The 18142-nt window shown below is 51.0% G+C and overlaps 1 protein-coding gene across 3 annotated transcripts; it reads right to left on the bottom strand.

The window, feature by feature from the left end:
• Positions 1–276: 276 nt before the first annotated feature.
• On the bottom strand, positions 277–15027 carry SPRY4 (sprouty RTK signaling antagonist 4). Of its 3 annotated transcripts, none has more exons than XM_019663182.1 (3): positions 14831–15016; positions 7269–7357; positions 277–4926 (listed from the first exon to the last, which is right to left on the bottom strand). In XM_019663182.1, exon 3 carries the CDS (start codon positions 4877–4879, stop codon positions 3980–3982), a length of 900 nt encoding a protein of 299 aa, XP_019518727.1. In that variant the 5' UTR covers positions 4880–4926; positions 7269–7357; positions 14831–15016; the 3' UTR covers positions 277–3979. The 3 variants fall into 3 exon arrangements, with proteins under 3 accessions (XP_019518727.1, XP_019518736.1, XP_019518719.1); XM_019663191.1 differs by lacking the exon at positions 14831–15016 and adding an exon at positions 7791–8133; XM_019663174.1 differs by lacking the exon at positions 7269–7357 and having other exon boundaries at positions 14831–15027.
• Between the last annotated feature and the right edge of the window lie 3115 nt (positions 15028–18142).

Below are 18142 nucleotides of genomic sequence, written 5' to 3' on the forward strand. Positions count from 1 at the left end.
TTGTCCATCTGTTACACGTACATGCCCATGTGGAAGAGGGCTTGCCACAGGGTTGAGCAGCACCTGGCAGGACTCAGCTTCGTAAGAAAGGGACGCTTTCCTCCAGTGGTTCTCAGGTTATCCTAGAGGCAGTCCAGGAAGCCCTCTCTCTACACCCCTTTGTCCTGCCAGAGCTTGGGTTCACATTTCCATTTGGTGAGTGACAAACATGGGGTCTTGCTGGGTGAGGATGTCGGGGGCGTTAACACACAAAACACGAGAAACAGCAGTCCTGTGTATATTTAACAATATATATTTATATATATTTTCTAGATCAGTACATTCAGTTTTAACTTGTTTTTTTCTTCACAAACAGAAGAACTCTTACAATAGTAGACTTTCTAAAATAAATACTATTAAAATAGAGCTTCAAAATAAATATTCTATACAAAGGGAACCTTCTGTGGTAACTTTTGTTGTGGGGTGAGAAGGGACTACAATGAAGGGGGGAAATGAAGTAAACGTGGTGGAATTGGAACCTCGGACAGTTTTTGTGTTTCTAACACAAAACCAAACTGTGGGGCAGTGAGAAGAGAAAACAAGATAAGACACCACATGGAGTTACCCACAGCAAAAAATGGCAGCACAAGAGTTGTCATCAACTGTCACAGTAAGCAGAGGGCATGGAAATGCTTTCTGAAGGCATGGACCAGAAGGCCGGTGAAGCTCGCGGGATACCCTAGTGAACGGAATTGTACAGTGCAAAGTTGTGCTGCCCACACACCATCAGACATCTCCTGGGGCAGCATGGGGAGACCATGAAGCTTCGCGGTGACGGATTCTGGGTGCTAGTCCCAACCAATACTTTCCATATTGTGCAACCTTGGAGAAGTCATTATCTAACTGGGTCTCACTCCACGTATAGTGGGGACCCACGGGGACTCCAGATCGCTGAAAGAACCAGACGTGTCACATGAAGGTCTTCCATCTGTCAGCTGTGAAGGGGCCCACATCCACAGCATGTGGGACTGGTCTCCACCTCCTTCCAGCCAAGGGTGCTGAGAATACCTTGGTTATTATACCCCGTCATCTATCTGGGAGGGCTTTGCTGTCCTAGACCCAGTTCCCAGGGTGCTTGTGGAGTGGTGGGCCTTCAAAAACCCACCCTCCAGAGGGGAGCAACGAGAATCCCCTAGGACAAGGGTCCTGGACCCAGGCTTGTGGGCTCCATCCCCAGTTCTAGGTAGAACCACCACCCACTCAGGTTGACCAGAAGTGGGAACAAGCTGGCGCTTTTCAAAAAAGGTCAAGACGAGGCCTGATCCAGCCACGCAAGCCGCTGGAGACAGAAAACACAACCATCCAGAAGCATCCACAGAAACGTGTTGTGTTTCTGAGAGCTTGGTCCCTCAGTGGCCCTGGACTGGTCCCCGGGGTCCACGGGCAAGCCAGTTGTCTTTTGTTTTGCCAAGAAGCCGAGAAAAACATGCTGAGGGACTGCTATGCAACAGAGCTGGGAGGCCCCAACCTGTTCCACTCCTTGCCTTCACCACTGAGCACGTGCGACACGAGTTCTGCCAACGTCCATCTAGCAGGTTAAATGCAAACTAAAAAGAACAAGCCAAAACAGGGGAGGGGGGAAAAAAGGAAAAAAACTAAAACCCAGAGACATCCGTGTTTACAACTATGTACACAAAAAGTCAGGGTTCAGGAGACTGTTTGCCAGAAACAGGGTCTGTGCAGATAGAGGGTCGGTGGGGTAGTGTGTGTGTGTGTGTGTGTGTGTGTGTGTGTATGTATACACAGCTTATGTAAATCAATTCTCCACAGAATGGGTGTGTAGGACACCATCACCAAAGTGCAACTTGCCACTGGGTCAAGTTTCCCATGGAGACATGTGAGGGGGAGGCTCTGGGAACAATTCTGAGGCCTCGCCAAGAGCGGATACGTGCCCTCTCATTTGGGGGTTAACCTCTGCACACCTATTCTGAGGAAAACATCTCCAGTCCCTTCAGTACACACATCTGATACATTCAATTAGCATAAGTGGTTGGCTGAATGTGTTTTTTCCTACCATTCTCTCCGTTTGTGCAAGAACATCCATCACAACTGTGGCAAGGGCAGCTACATAAATCAGCCTTAGAAAAACGCAGATGCAGTATTTCATATTTGCCTTTTACAAGCTAGCAAGTGTTATATAAATAAAGCCTAAAATAATACAGCCCTCCCCTCCGTTCCTCCAGTCAATAAATACCTACGGTTACAATTAACTTATTCTAAATCATAAGATGTTACTACTAGTCTTCGAGAACGGGGAAAAGAAAAGTCCTTGAGAAGCACTGTATGCATGCCAATCACAGCTACCTGCTTCCTCATCTCCTCCTTTTGGGAGGCAGTTCTGCTCCTATAGAATGCACTGGAAACGCTACAAATGCTCTACTGAATGCACTTCCAGTTTCACCTGGGGAGGCTTTGCTGACCCAAGCCACTTCCTCTCATTGGGGGATGGGGGGGGGGACGACACAAAATACCACATGAAGCAAAAGCCCCGCACAACAGCTGGGGGAGAAGGACCAGACACACTATAGCGTTTGCATGCAACAAGTACCTACCCACTGGACGTGCTGCACTTTCTGAGTCCTTTAGCACCTTGAGAGAAAGAGTTGCTACATCTTTGGGGCTGTCGGGACGGGGTGGTGCGGCCACACACACAAGCAGGGCGCAACCCCAAGAAGTCCCTGGGGAATCTTGTCCCTACCCACGCTTTTCCGACTCCCCCGTCAGGGCTTCCTAACACTAAAATAGACTTTTTTCCCATCATCTGTCTATTTACATTAAAGATACAGACACATCACTGTACATAAAAGGCTATGACAGCAAGCAGCAGAATCAGAAGAGAAGAAACCCACACCCAGCTCGGCTCCACTGTCACTCTGCCAACGGGAGGTGCTGCCTCTCTTCTTTGCTGTTAAAATCCTCTTCTTGGTGGGGAGGGGGAATTGTGTTCTTTGAGGTTGCTCGCCCCCCCCAGATTTTGAAATCAGCCCTTCCTGGGGGATGGCCCAAAAGGAAGCAAGTGTTTTATGATTATTTTCTAAAACACCGTTAGCATCTGGTTTAATTATTCTATAAAAACATAATGACTGGATCCACAGACCACAGCCTCAGACTCATTGGCAAAATGATATTTGGTCTCGCATTTGCCGCCCTGGGCTTCTCGACCCATAAAGTTTCCGGATAGGATCTGGGTAGAGAGAACTTGGGACACCGTAGCGGGCAGGTGAGCCTGTGACTCAGTAAGAACTGGAGGACGGTGTTGTAAGCGGAACACCCCGAGAGTTAGCGATAGAGCCAAAAGGGAGAGATGCTCTGTGTAGTGGCTCCTAAATCCATGTGGCTCCAGAGACAGAGCGAGGCCTGGACTAGTGCACTGGCCATCCTGTTCTCAGGGGCTCCCACGTATATACAACAGGGACCACCAGGGTCCACTATACCTTCCCCAAGATATCCCACTGTGGGGGAGGAGGGGGAGGAGAAGAAGGTACAGACGTCAAGACTCCAAGGGTCTTCTTCAAAGGTCCCCTGGCCATTCAGTTAATGGTTCCTCCCAGGCAGCCAAAGAGAATGGTAAAGGGGGGGAGAAAGGGAGAGAGGCGGGGGAACTGGGAAGGCATTCAAGCAGCTGCAACTTCCGGATATGTGGCCACATCTGTGTTCCGTCTTCTGAAAAAAAAATTCCCCCCAAACCACATCACTCCCCTGCCACTGTCTGTTTGACACAAAGTTCCAGGACCCTGAAAAAACCCAAAGTGCTTCTTCATCCTTTCGGGGAAGAGGGTGAGTAATGGGGGTCTCTGTTTCTTTAGAGGCGGGGGGTGGGCAGGCAGGCAAGGTCAGCCTCAGGACACTAAAGCCTCTGGCCTCGCTGCGGTCTTCTCGGGCGTCGGAAGGGAACCAAGTGTCCAGGGGGAGCGGCGCGCGGGGGCTTCGACCCAAAATGTCAGAAAGGCTTGTCGGGTCTGCAGGCCTTGGCATCGCTGGCGGTGGCCTTGCAGATGACGCTGTTCGTGTGCTTGCAGCGGCAACCAGGGCGGCGTAGGCGGTCGTAGCCGCGCTGGGCCAGCTTCACGCAGCCGGTGGCGGGCAGGTAGCACAGCAGGCAGGGCAGCACCAGGGAGAGGGCGCCCATGAAGGACCAGCGGGCGCAGCAGTTGGAGCGGGAGCAGGAGCAGGGGTGGTCCGCACAGGAGCCCTCATCGTCCTCGTTGGTGCAGTGGTAGAAGACGCCCTGCACCAGGCACATGCAGGTGCCGTAGTTGACCAAGGTCTGGGCGGAGCACAGGCACTCCTGGTTGCAGACCCAGCAGGAGGGCAACGTCCGGGGGGACGCGCAGTCCTTGCACTTACACTTCCCACAGGCCTCGCAGAGCAAGAAGTGCTTGTCCAGCTCCGGTGGGACCCCGGGGCCCTTGAGGTCCAGTGGCTTGCACTGGACGGCCTTGGGCTGGATGCGCACAGCCCTGGGGGAGGCCTGGTCGGCCACGGGTGGTGGTGCCATGTGGTCTAAGAGCCGCTGGTCAGAGGACGTGCTGCTGCTGCTGCTCACGGAGCTGGGGCGCCCACTGAAGGAAATCCAGTGGTGGGTGACGTCCTGGTCACAGCGGGCGGGTGTGGGGGCCAGCTCCGGGACCCCACCCCGGGTCCGCTTAGGGCCGGTGGGGGGCACCAGGCCAGGGTTGTCTATGTAGTCATTCTCCACATGGCTAGTCTTCATCTGGTCGATGGGGAGGATGGTGAGTGGGTGTTGGAGCCGGCTGTGGGGCATTCGGCCGTCAAGAAGGGGCTGGACCATGACTGAGCTGGGAGTCAAGGGGACGCTCTGTGGGATCGGGGGCTCCATGGGGCTGGAGGTCCTGGACTGCGCTGAGAAACAGGCTTCTAGGGGCCCTGGGGGGGTGGGGAAAAGGAAGAGAGAATGGATTCCAGGCATCAGTATTTGGCCTGTTAACACCCCCACCCCCATCAGGTCCTTGGGAGCCCAAATGGAATGGGAACTGGTTTCCCTCAGTGGACTCTCCAGCATTAAGGATTTGATGATTAATAACAACGATAATAATAGTAAAGTGGTAAAAAATAACTTATTTAGCATGTAATATACACCAAGCACTTTCCTAAGCACCATAAAAATTAAGACAGTGAGGCTTCACAACCCTAAAACGTACCTTCTATTATAATCCCTTTTCTAGTTATAGAAAACTACTGTTCAAAGTAACTTGTCCAAGGTCACACATAACTCTCAGTAGCAGCTCCAGGACTCAAACCTGGGCTGTCCAAGTTCATTATAATCCCCATAGAACGTGCTCCTTTAGATAGACCCACGGTGCTAAACCTGGGTCTCATCATCATTGAAAATTCTGGAATCATCGAAGTTTCAATTCTCCCCTCTGCCTCTCCGTGTTGCTGTAAAGGAAGCTAATTAACCTCCATGCCTCAGTCTGTCAACTGTAAAATGGGTTCTTGTGAGGATTAAATGAGAAAATGCATATCCAGGACCCAGCACTTTGCTTGGTGGGCACAGCCAAGTGCTCAGTCAGTAATCAGCATCCCAGAGAGCAAGTTTCGATTTCCTGAGCACCAGTAAGCACTACACGCCAAGCATTGTGCTGAGTGCTGAGGATGTGGTGGCTAGGAGAGGCAGCCCCTGTGTGCTCCCATGGAGTTTATCAGCTGGATAAACAAGACTTGATTTCAGATAGTCACAAGAAGGAAGGGCTGTATCTGAGGCCTCCACCTCTGAATATTAACTTATGACCGGCCTTTCTAAGAGCAGCAACCTCCAGTGGCTAATAACCCCTGGGTAGGTGTGCTTCTGACAACTTGGATGGGAAATCCTCTTGAGGGGCACTCACATTGCGCATTTCCAAGTGCTGAGCTGAACCTTCAGCCTAAATGCTATTTACTAGAATAGCTAAGCCAACCCTGGATCAGTTTCTAATTTCACTGAGAGAGTGCAATTTTAAGTTGGAATCAGGCCAGAGATTCAACTGCAGTGCCTGACACGGAACCCCAGGAAGTCACTTAAATCAAAGAGCGGAAATGGCTTGGTTCAGATTTAGAAAGTGCACATTGTTTTCTATTAGAAGTGCCATTTCCTCGCCTGCTGACCTTTACATTCGGAATTCGGCTGGAGATCAATTTAAAGAAATAGCAGCAGAAGGCCAAGACCTCTGCCCAAGGGGACACCATTTGGAACCCAAGAGAAAGATTAGACTCTGGGAAGATTCCACCAGGGGGTGGGGGTGGGGGCGGGGATGGAACAGGGTGTACCATAGAAGAGGAAGATAAGGAACAGGGTGTAGCATAGAAGGGGAAGATAACCGTCTTGAAAAAAAAAAAAAGGCCATTGTGTTATGGGGTGGGGGTTTTAGTAAAGGCTTTTTCAAGATGTTAATATTCTAATTACGAGAGCTGAGACCCTGGTCTTCTGCCATTAGGTTCGTCTTCTCTCCAAGGTGATGCCTAAGAAGGGGATGTGGCTAGGTTTTCCTCTTCCAGTTAACTCCAGACACAGTCGGTCCACCCCAATATTCTAATCACAGGAGAATGACACCTCGACCGGGTGACTCATCCATTCTTATTAACGTCTATACCAAAGGGGGGGGGGGTCTTCAAAGCAACTCAGTATTATATTTCCCTTACTTGAAACAAGTTTGATCAGAAATGGTTACATTGTTAGATGCTTTCCAGCCGGTCTGACACTAAGCTTGCTCTAGATACACTGACACCAAAGAGCTTGCTCTGGATACAAAGTTTATGAAAGGGATAAATGAGAGCTTATTCACAGGATTCTCATCTGTATATCATCTATACTGCCAAAATGCAAAAAAGCTTTAAGTCTCTTCTACAAGGTTCAGTGCTCAGTCAACTGATATTTCCTATTTGCATAGGGCATGAACTATTGGCTTGGCTCCCATGGCCCTGCCTACTTAAAAGATGCTGGTATTTCTGTACATGGTTTTTCCCATTTTGGAGCAAGTCTGCTTAGGGGCAGCGCCTGCCTCCTGATTCTCCATTCCCTCCAGATGAAAAGAGCATGGTCTTCAAATGGGAGGCTTCCCGTGGCAGGTCTGCCACCAAGAAGTAGTCATTCGCTGTCGTCCGCCAAGGCAGCCTCCAGTGGTCAGGGCTGGATGGAGGAATGTCAAATAAGCATCTATGGAGAGATTTTGCAAGGATCAGGCTGGCCATGGGGAAGGAACTTCAGAGAGTGCCTCAGCCCACTTACCCACCTACACTTTGCAGGGTTCCAAAGCCTTGCTTCCAGAATAAATGGGTTTGGGGTCAACAGAAGATGGTTGGGAGCTCCCAGGTCCTTTACCTGGAGGGAAAGGGATGACTAGGCATAAGAATGGAAAATGCTGATGCACAGGATAAGACTCTCTGGTGCCAGCCAACAGGTGCGTTAGCCAGAACCTCCACCCTGGACAGAGACCACACAATTCCCTTATTCTAGAAGCCCAGCTCATGAATACTCAGGGTATTGCCAACAAAACGTCAGTGGTGGTTTAAAGGCTGTATTGCCCCATGTTGTTGGGCTCTTCTGAGGACCAAGATTGGGACTTGTCACGCTGTGGGAAGAAAGAGGGTACTCTTTCCCTCACCCAGATGACCCACTCTCCTTTCCCCAATTCTGTTCCTGAAGTTCTTTAAAAACAGCCACGTTTTCTATGGATGAAGTAAAAGGCATGGCAATGCTCAGGGATTTTAACAGGTCCTGGAATCAGAAGGCAGATACATGGGAAAAGTCTCACCAGGACACCAGGGTGGGAACAGCGGCTGCAGCCAATGGGGAAATTGGTATTAGAAGGCTCCCATCACCCTCCAGGGGCAGCTGTCAACATCTGGGTCTGCAGTTTAGGCCAGACACGGGGATGAGAGCTTGGTCCATGATGACTCAGCTCTTTTGGGACAGGCTGCATCCAAGATGGCTCCAGCAGGCATATTCTAAAATGCATCTGCCCTGAAATCCAAAACACTAATTCAAAAAGACATATGCATCCCCCTCTATGTTCACTGCAGCATTATTTACAATAGTCAAGATACGGAGGCAGCCTAAGTGTCCATCGATTGACGAATGGATCAAGAAGTAGTACATACGTTCGATGAATGGATTATTACTCAGCCATAGAAAAGAACGAAATCTTACCATTTGTGACAACATGGATGGACCTAGATAGAGGGTGTTGTGCTGAGTGAAATAAGTCAGAGAAAGACAAGCACCATGAGTTCACTTGTATGTGGAATCCAAGACAATAAAAAATGAACAGACAAAACAGACAAAACAGAAACAAACTCATAGATTCAGAGAACAAATTGATGGTTCCCAGATGGGAGGAGGTTTGGGGGAATGGGGTGATAAAGTTAAAGGGATTAAGAAGTACAAATTGGCAGTTACAAAAGAGTCACAGGGATGTCAAGTACAGCATAGGGAATATAGTCAATAATATTATAATAACAGTATGGTGTCAGATGGGTACTAGACTTTACCAGGGCGATCACTTTATATAAGGTATACAAAATGTCTAATCACTATGATGTGCACCTGAAACCAATATAATATTGTATGTCAACTACAATTGAAAAATAAAACCTAAAAAAAAAAAGAATTTTAATTAAGAAAATAAAATGTATCTTCCCTATTGTAACCCGGATGCAGGATTCCTTCTGGCCACCAGCTCAGCAGTACCCATCAACTGGCTCAGAGCTGTACTACTGCTCAAACCTTCTCAGGCCTCATGGCCTCACCTCCCCATTAGCAGGGACCCTCCACAGGAGGGCTGAATTCATTTGGCTGACAAAGAAAAACAACTTCCGAGCAGCCAGTTTGATAACCCCCTCAGCCCAGCTAAATGATGTCTCAAAAGGAAAAAAAAAAAAATCCAATCCTCAATTGGCTTAGAAGATCAATCTCTAATCTCTGCTCCCTGGGACACACCCACTCTCCAGTCTAAGCAAAGGCTGCCTGCCGAACTTAAGTGCAGTTTAATATGTACTCTGCTTCCCCTGCAAGGAAGGAAGAGATTTATAATATAAATAGGAGAGAGCAGGCTTTGCCTCATTTAGGCTATTTGGAAGACTGATGGCCAATTTGGAAGACTGTGGACAGAGAAACAAAGCCAGCACTCCACTTAGCCAGAGAAGCACCTCGATCGAGTTTTAGGTGGCGGTCTTATGGATTAGTACGAGGAAAGAAAACTTTCACTCCACTCCAACCTTCTAATAATAATAAATAATAATTACAGAAGCAGCTAATATTTATGAAACATTTCTTGGTGGTAGGTTCTGTGCTAAGCCCTTGGTGATTTTCTCATTTAATCCTCCCCATCACTGTGGAGGATAACACCCGTTTTGCAGAGGGGAACAAAATGGACGAACAAAGGGTCACAGAGCTGGCAAGTGATCAAGGAAGGGTTCAAAACCAGCAGCAGAAGCTCCAGAGGTTGCAAGCTCAGCCCTGTGGCCCTGACTTACAATAACTTCTGGTTATTCATGGAAAGGCATGAACGTATCAATCACTTTCACAGCCACGAACTACACCCGTCTCCCTAGTTTGCCATCAGCCCTCGGGAACCGCATCAGGCTATTCAGGCTCTTCACCAAGCCAGCAGGGAAACGAAGCCAGCAGGGCTGACATGAGACTGGCCCCCAGTTAGGGGAATTTTCAGTGTGGAGTGCAGAGACTGGGGGTTTGAAATCTGTCATTGAAGGAAGGCTCAGATTAGAACTCAAGTTCTCTTCATTCCCAATTCCCTTTTCTTTGCTACCCCTTCTGTCACTTCAGTGTCCCCCATCCCCACCCCCCCAGTGTACTAAGTGTTTTCATTTTTACCTTTCTTCAAGTTTGAATGGGTCCCATTTGTAGGACCTCACCACAAAGCAGTCCCTAAGAGGAAACCCCCGGAGTGGGAGGAAATCCCCTTTCCTTCCACCTGTAAAGCTGAACTTAAGGATCCCTAGGCCTTCTTCATGGATGGGGCTTCCTGGTCTGTGGGGAAGGGAAGGAGTTGCCAGTGTTGGAGGAAGCCAGAATACTGAATCGGCGAGACACTGGAAAGCCCAGGGCGCACAGCCCTATGCTTGCAGGCCTCGGTGGGCCTGAAACTGCATTTGTACCTGTTGGGAGGGGCTGTGCATTGGACTGCTCAGTACAGCCTGGCTGATAAGAACAAGGGCATGTTAAAGGTCCAGGACACCCACCCCTTCCCTTGAGGAGAGGAATTGGGAAATACTAGGAAAACCTGACAGTGGTACTTTGAAAGCTGTGAATCAGCTAATGACAAACTGGCAAGAGGCTAAGAATGAATGGGCAGTTTCAGCTGCTGCCCCATTCCGTCTCAGCAGGTTCTTTCAGTGAAGGTTGTTTAACCCTTTCAGAGCTCAGAAAGAAAGGTCTCTAGGCTGCCAGAGAGACCGCCCACTGCTATCCACCCATCTACCACTAAGTTCTTTGTGACAACAACCCAGATTAGTTAATTAAGCTCCAACCAAATAATGACTTATTGCTTCAAAAAGACTTTAAAAAGGAGGAGGCAGGGAGCCAGGGACTTGCCTTCCGTACACCCTACCAAGGAAGATAAGCTCTGCATCTCTGCTGAGAATGGCCCCGGTAGGAGAAGAAAGCATGTAGGCAGCTGGGTTTGTCTGAGATTCTGTGCTCCTCCAACCACCTCCCACTCCAGCGCCAGCACTAGGGAGCTCACCTCTGGCCATAATCTGTTCGAGAGCACAAAAGAAAACAGCTGCTTTTCATCACTCTGTCCCATCACCAGTTATCACTTCCCAACCTTCGTCTCTTCCTCTTCCACAACCCATCAGCTATGCTCCAAAGCCCCAGCGCCAGGAGTGGGAGAGGTCTTGTTGTACTTTGGCTCCAGGGATTCTAACTGGCTTCAAATTTCAGCTTCAGTGTATTACCCCCATAATTGTTGTCTGCTCAGATCCCCTTAAAGAGGGATTAGAAGTCAAGAGTGAGAGAAGAATGGGGCTAGAAGAAGCCTGTTAACACTGGAACAATTGGGCCACATCAAAGTTTGGGGGGGGGACCCAGAAACCTAGACCCCCAGGGGAGAGCCCCCTCTCACTGACACAGGATCATTTTATATATCTCACCACCCTGGAACAAATGAACTTATAATAGATTTTAGCTTACTCCTGGGATGGGGCAGGAAATGACTCCCCCTTCCGCCCACCAGAAAAAGAAAGATTACCCGACAAGGGAGACAAGGGCAAGCACTCTTCTTCTGCAAGCGGCCACCTGCCCCAGAAGGGCCCCTTCCCTCCTCCACTAGATCCAGCACATCTGTGCTCCCTCCCAAGTGCCCTTGCTTCCTCCACGGACTGTCCTTGGAAAGAACAATCGTGACCACAGCTGAACGGTGGAGCTTTTTAAGCCCAGACACATGTCCCGGATATATCCCCAGCCTTGTCAGCTGTCCGGATCTGCAGGGTTGCCCCAGACCCCTGAGAGCCAAGAATATGCCGCCTCTTACATCATGCAGTGCCCCCACACCTCCTGTGTAGAAAGGGGTCCCCTTATAACCAGAGCCTCCGACTAGGTGCCCACTAGTAAGGAGCACAGCTCCAGCCCCTCGGGTTCTCACTATTCTGCAAATGTGTAGAGGAAGGCCTGACCTTCGCCTTACTGCTCATCACCATCTGTTCTGACCCAGCTCCTAGCTTAGTCTGTAAGGAGTAGAACAGTTTTCAGTATGTTGCTCTTCATCACCTTTCTCTGGCTCTTTGGAAAGAGCAAAAATATATTCCCACGAGTCACTGCTTTCCCTTCTATCAGGAAGATCCAACTTGGCCATGAGATTGAACCTTCACTCTTGCTGTTCTCCTTCCTCAAAAACACATTCCAAATCCAAAGTTTCAAGTAGATCCAGAGGTTTGTGCAAGAATCCTTCCCCAAGGTTTCTTCTCAAGGGAACTTCTACCTCAGTAGGGACCAGATGACAGGCACTTTGTATTTATAAACAAATTGAATGCCATAATTTGCTAAGAACGTTGTACTTCTCTGAAGAAAGGGAGGCAGCTCCTTTGTACATCTCCTTGGTGCCAACACAGGCGCCCTACCCAAGGAGATGGCCGGGGGGGGGGGGGGGATGCTTGTGGGGGCCAGAAAATGTCACACCAAGGGACTTTTAGCAACAAGAACTGGAAGATAAGTCCCCAAAAGTGATCCCAAAGTATTAAACCCCAGAACAGCACAGCAACCCTTTAGGGCCAGTTCTGGAGGGTTAATGGGTATCTCCCCCACCCCCTTTAATTTTATAAATCACTGACTTTCAAATTTTGCACTGAAAGACTGCCTTCATTTGTTATTCAAAATCAGCCAAACCTCTGGGCAGTGGCAATGTCAGGTTTACCAGAGTAGGAAATGAAGAGTTCAAACTGGGCAGAACTGGACAGATGGCGGAATTCCAAAGAGCCTCATCTCTTCACCTCTTCTGGATGGATGAAAACAAAAATGACATCTGCAAGCACCCAACGATCCCCAAGCCCCCAGCCTCTGCCCAGCTTTAGCCAGGAATCTGTGTGTCTTGTCTCCTCCCACCAAGCCCAACCAGTGCTTTAAGGAGACATTGCCATTTCATAAGGTAATCTGGAAAAGGTCGTGGGAATGAGGAGAGCATTTATACTCCACATAAAGGGAAATGACTCCTGAGGTTCAGAATCTAAAAAGGAAGATAACCAAGAGATGTCTTTAATGTCTTCCTCACCCTAACTGACCAACATTTGTCCCTCAAGATACCAGAAATCTGCCACCAAAATGCTCCCTACCTGGTACTGACCATGCAGCTCAGTTGGTCAGTGTGTGCACTGCTCACATTAGGATTCGCCTGGAGCCTGCTGGCAAATGAGGACCCTCCCATGGGCTTGGAGAGAGGAAATTGAATTTCACACTAGACATGTCTTCAACTTCTTTCCCACTCTTCTGCTGAGACAGCCTGAGAGAAAGTGTGCAGGGGGTGCACGCAACTGCAGCCCTTCCTTTCCTATTCCACGCCACACTCACGCACGAAGGGGGAAAAAGCTGAAAATTACAGATGTTTATGCTCCATTTGTGTGAAGACCCAGAGAAATCTAAACACTGTGAAATCACCAGTGCAATATGGGTAGGGCCTCAGGCCAGCTTGAGCTTATTAAGCAATTGATAAAGACCACGTTTCCTAAATGCTGTGGGCCTTCTCCTTCCAGCTTTGTATCTCGGAGGCTCATCAGAAAGATTGGCCAGCGTTGGTCAGCTAACCAGGCAGACGTGTACACTTGATCCTGCCCCTCCCCAAACTGGGGAGGATCACACCACTGATTTGGAGACAGGAAAGGTCTTCCCCACTAGATCTGGCCACCCCATTGAGCCCACACCGTTCCACTCAACACAAATCATGCTGGGGGCTCCCAAAGCCTGCAGGAGCCAGAAGGCAGGCTGCTCCTTTCCTCACCCAGGCCTGGCAATATGGATGCCCATCCAGCAGTTGGTGAATGAGGCAGCCAGCGGCTCTTCCCTCTCCCCACCATCCAGCCCTTCCAGCCCAGTAAGCTTCCCCCTTCCATTGCTCAGCCCATCAAACCATGCAACCATTTTCTGCCTCTCTTGCCTCCTCTGCCCCAAACCCCCAGCCCCCAATCAAATAGAATTGAGAAACCGCCTTCTTGCACAAGAGCAGCTACTGTCTAAATGCTTTTTGATCGTCTGCATAGAGGGGGAACTGGGCACAGCTCTGGCCCCAGTGATGAAGCCAAGCTCCAGCTGCCTTGGCTGGCCAAATCTGCCCTCGTTCCGCTCCCCCCGCCCCCTTTATGGCCCCCGTGCGTGGCCTTGGCGATTCAGATTTTTCAGAACGTACCGTCTCTGTTTTCTCTTTTCTCGGTGCTGTCAAGCCTGGTAACACCAAGAAAGGAGGGAGAGCGGGAGCCTTATCTCTCCTACGCACGCAACCTCTTCCTCCACCTCCCACAAGCTCAGCGTTATGTAAACGCACCTTCAGCCCCCACCACGGCCCCAGCGCGGCCCCGGGGCCTCAACGCCTGGCACAACTCTGTGCCTGGGGATGAGGAGGCCGAGGAGCCTCGGGCCCTGCAGAGGCCGAGGAAGGGAAAGGCAACTGCTAGGCAGTTGCATAGCATAAAATGCGGCAGCAGAGCAAAGGTCAGACGGCGAGGAACCGCCTCGCCAGAGAGAGCAGAAATGCCCAGTCCCGGGCCAGCTCCGCGCTGACCATCGAGCGGGGAGGCAGAAGGGGAGAAAAACCAGTTCGTCACGGCTCCGAAGGGGAAGGAAAAGCCTACGTCGAGCATAGGCCGCTGCGGCGGGCTAGGGAGATCTATGGCAGTGCTGGCACTGTGGGCACTGAGCCCGGGGTGGGCGAGCCGCCCAGGGCGAGGGCACCCGCCGGACCCAAGAGTTGGCTCCTCACGGAGCCCAGAGCCACCAGTTCCAGTGCCCGAGTCGGGTGGTGGCAGAGAAGAAAGAAGCCAGGACAGAGGCAAACTCTCGGGGGCACGCACCGGGCTTCCCGAGTCGCAGACAGCGGGGAAGCCGGGCTTGGCAATGCCCGGGGGTCGGAAACGCCGGTGCCAGGCTGTGAACACCCCCGGCGCCGTGCCGACCCAGCCCAGGGCGTCCCAGAGCTGCGGCGCACCGCAGCGGCTCAAGGAGGCGCAGAGAGAGGAAAGGAACACTGAGGCGCGCCTAGAAATAGCGCACCATTTGCCCCAGCCCGAAGGGGAGTCGCTTCGCGGCTCAGAGAGGGACAGTTTCGGATCCTGAAACCGGCCAGGGACTTACTTTGAGGAGCCGCAGAGTCACAAGCATTGCTCCACGTCTGTGCAAATCCCCGAACCCGAGTGGGTCAGACGCCGCTGTTCTCGCAGACGCCGGCGGGAGGAACCCACACAGCTTCCTGCGCTCCGCAGAGCCAGCTCCGCGCTGTCAGCTTCTCTCGCTGCCTCCGCGGCGATGTTGCAACCACTGCCTGGGAAAATGGCTTTTTTATGAATGGGAGGGAAGGGAGCTCTAGTGCGCACGCGCGCCGTTCGCGATTCTATGAATGGGTGGGCACAAGAGACCCCGCGCGCGCATGCGCCGCACTTTTTTTTCTTTTTTCTTTTTTTTTTTATGAATGGGGGGCCGGAAAAGAACTTAACCCGTGATTGCTGGGGCTGGCTCTCGCTCCTCCAGGGGCCGTCGTTCTTTTACAAAGAGGGGTGGAGGTTGTTGTTGCCTTTTTTTTTTTTTAATGAATGGAGGGCGGCGGCGACTGCTGCAGCTGGCTCAGCTGCGCGGGCTGTACCCCCTCCCAGCCTGCGAAAGGAGGTAAAGGCCACCTTCACACCACTGCGGGCCTGGGCCAGAACCGTCAGTGTCGCTGGTGAGGGTGGGGGGCACTGCGGCTTCTGGATCCTAGGCCGAGAGCGGGGTGGGAGAGGACACACCTAAATCTAGGAATCTTTACCCGCCGCAGGCAGTCGTGGGGGCGGGAGACTGCAAGACCCCTACTGGGGGCCTTCTCTTTCTCTAGACTAGGAGCGTCGTGGGGGGGGGGGTCTTGAAGCTGCATTTACCAAAAATTAAGAAAACATCAAACGTTCATATCAAAGAAGGGAGGCGTGGGGTTTGCTGAGTGAATCTGGTCTGGTTCCTTTCCTGAGACTGAGTCTCCCTTGAGTGCAGACCACCCCTCCCCCCATTTCTTGGGTGTGGACAGCGACAGGGCCGAGGCTTCTTCCGGCTCCAGTACCCTCCAGGGCGATGCTGGCGACTTGGTAGAGGAGACCTCTTGCCTCACAGCAAACCCCTTCCCCCCCCCCGCCCCAGTGTAATGTCCGCAATACCCCGGTGTCTGTCCGCCCTTTGCTGCCCTGACTAGCTGCTCCCCTGTCCACGCCGATGTGTTTCCCAGCCCTCACGGATGAGGGCCTGAGAGCCTCTGTCCACCGAAGGCCACGGCTCTTTGCTGCTGGAAGACCTTTTCCCCAACCACCCCCTCCAACTCCCCTCGGGAGAAGTGGGAGCGGCAGAGAATTGGCCAGGTGGATGGGTGGATCCGGCCGCTCAGAGGATGCTGCCGGGGTGGCCACGGGATTAAATAACAGGGCTCTAGAGCCGCAGAGGAAATGGAAATGGCCGGGGATCCTTTCTTTGCAGTTAATGATGGGGGGGGGGGGGGGGAGTCGTATCAGCTCTGGCCGGTGAAAATAAAGGCCCCGCCGTTAGGCCTGACTCGGGGAAAGTGGGGGAGCCCTCGCAGCAGGCCCAGCTCCGCCCAGGAACCGAGGAGGCTGTAGCCTCCGGGGAATTGGGGGTAGGGGGTAGCTTTGATGCACGGATAAAAGCTGGGCCAGGGCCTGAATTCCCTGTAAGTTTTGTTTTGCTGGTGTTCTGGCTTCACCGGGAGGTTGTGAGGCTCTCTATTTCTAACTACGCCACCATAGGACTGTACTTGACTTGTCAGAGGAGCTGATGACAGGCTCCCAGCCCAGGCCGCAGGTCTGGCCTTGGGCTGGAGCTGGGTCTGGGGCTCTGGAGACAGTCAGCGGAGGGACATTTTGCAAACCCAGACAAGAACCCAAGGTCACCCAGTCCCAGTCAAAAATGCCTTCTCCATACTTAACCTTTACAGTGTGATTGACTTACTCAGCTCCTGGGGGTGGGGAGGGGGTGGGGAAGGGGTGGGGGGTAGGCAGAAAAGTCCCCCCCTAGGGAACCTCAGTCTTCCTTTTAAGCCCAAGACCTTCTTTAAAGCCAAGAGAAAAACTCTATGAAGACAATAGAGTATTTTACAATTGTTCAGGACTTCCCTTGACAGGTATTAAATTTCAATATCATTATTCCTATTTGTCAGATAAAGACATTGAGTCCAAGGGGGTCCTGCCTGTACCTGGTGAATGGAAAATCTAGTAACTTGTAGTGCTGATTTTCTAAATCTTTGCAACCCGGTTATTTTTTCTTTGCTCTCGGCCCCTTTCAGCATCACAAATCTAAAAACCTGTTTCTTACAAGTCATTTAAGCATGTTAAACAAGGAAAGTTGGAGCAGTAATTTTCCAGCCAGTGTTCACTTATGGGCCTTGCTCAAACAATTAAAAGAATAGGAATAAATAAGTCCTTTCTAAACTATGGAGGAAAATAGGATGTTGGGGGATTGGGGCAGGGTGTGGGGGGAGAGGGTGTATGTGTGTGTGTGGGGGGGGACACTTATGACTCACTGTCCTGTTTCCTTTATTAGAGGAATTAGCCAAGAGACAGTATTCCTTCCATTTCTGATCTTTTCTCAGCTTTCCTGAAGGAGAACGTAAGAGAACCCCAGCCCTGGTGGGGTGGTGAGAAGATGGAAGAGGCCCCAGTGCTGACCTGGGATGCCTAAGCAGGGTGTGATTCAGCGTCTGGGTGGGCACTGGGGACCATATTATGTTCCTACTTGGAACCTAAAGAGAGGAGAGGTTTGAAGCATGTTATGACATTCATTCATTCATTCATTCATTCATTCATATATATTCTGTGCTTGGGCCTGCCCTGGCTCTGAGGACTCACTGGTGAGAGACTGACAGCCTTCCCTGCCCTGGCGGAGCTCACAGCCTTTTGGAGAGACAGACAGATTTGAGATTTGAGGCATGATAAGCCCTAGGAAGGAAAAGTAAACAGGATCCAAGGGTGTGGGGAGCAGGGGAAGGGCCTGATTTTAATTTGGGCATCAAGGAGTAGCTTTCTGAGAAAGGTCTTGTGGTTGTGAGTCGAGTCCTTACGACTGAGGAGTGAGCCTGAGAGAGGTTGAGGAGACACGTCAAGCAGAGGGAGCCTGGGTGAAGGCCCTGTGTGGGGACACGCCTGACATGGAGGTGCTGAACCGAGGCCTCTGTGACCACAGCTTGATGAACAAGGTTGAAGTTAGCCCAGTGAGGAGTTCAGAGATTATCCTCGTAAGGTTTTTAAGCAGGATTGTGACGCACTCTGATTTGTGTTTCAAACCTCTCCAGCAGCCCAGAACCCAGACAGAGTGAAAGATGGTAGGCAATGCAAAACATTTTTGCCTTAACAGGTGGAAAACACCACGATCTTTTGGATTGGGCAGCCAGTAGTCCTGTGCTGGATTTTTTTTCCT

The sequence above is a fragment of the Hipposideros armiger genome, unplaced genomic scaffold, assembly GCF_001890085.2.
Source record: "Hipposideros armiger isolate ML-2016 unplaced genomic scaffold, ASM189008v1 scaffold_11, whole genome shotgun sequence".
In the NCBI taxonomy this organism is placed as follows: Eukaryota; Metazoa; Chordata; class Mammalia; order Chiroptera; family Hipposideridae; genus Hipposideros; species Hipposideros armiger.

Bases quoted from the DNA above. Each gene is read 5' to 3' on its own strand.
- SPRY4 (XM_019663174.1), bottom strand. From the start codon at position 4,879: ATGGAGCCCCCGATCCCACAGAGCGTCCCCTTGACTCCCAGCTCAGTC.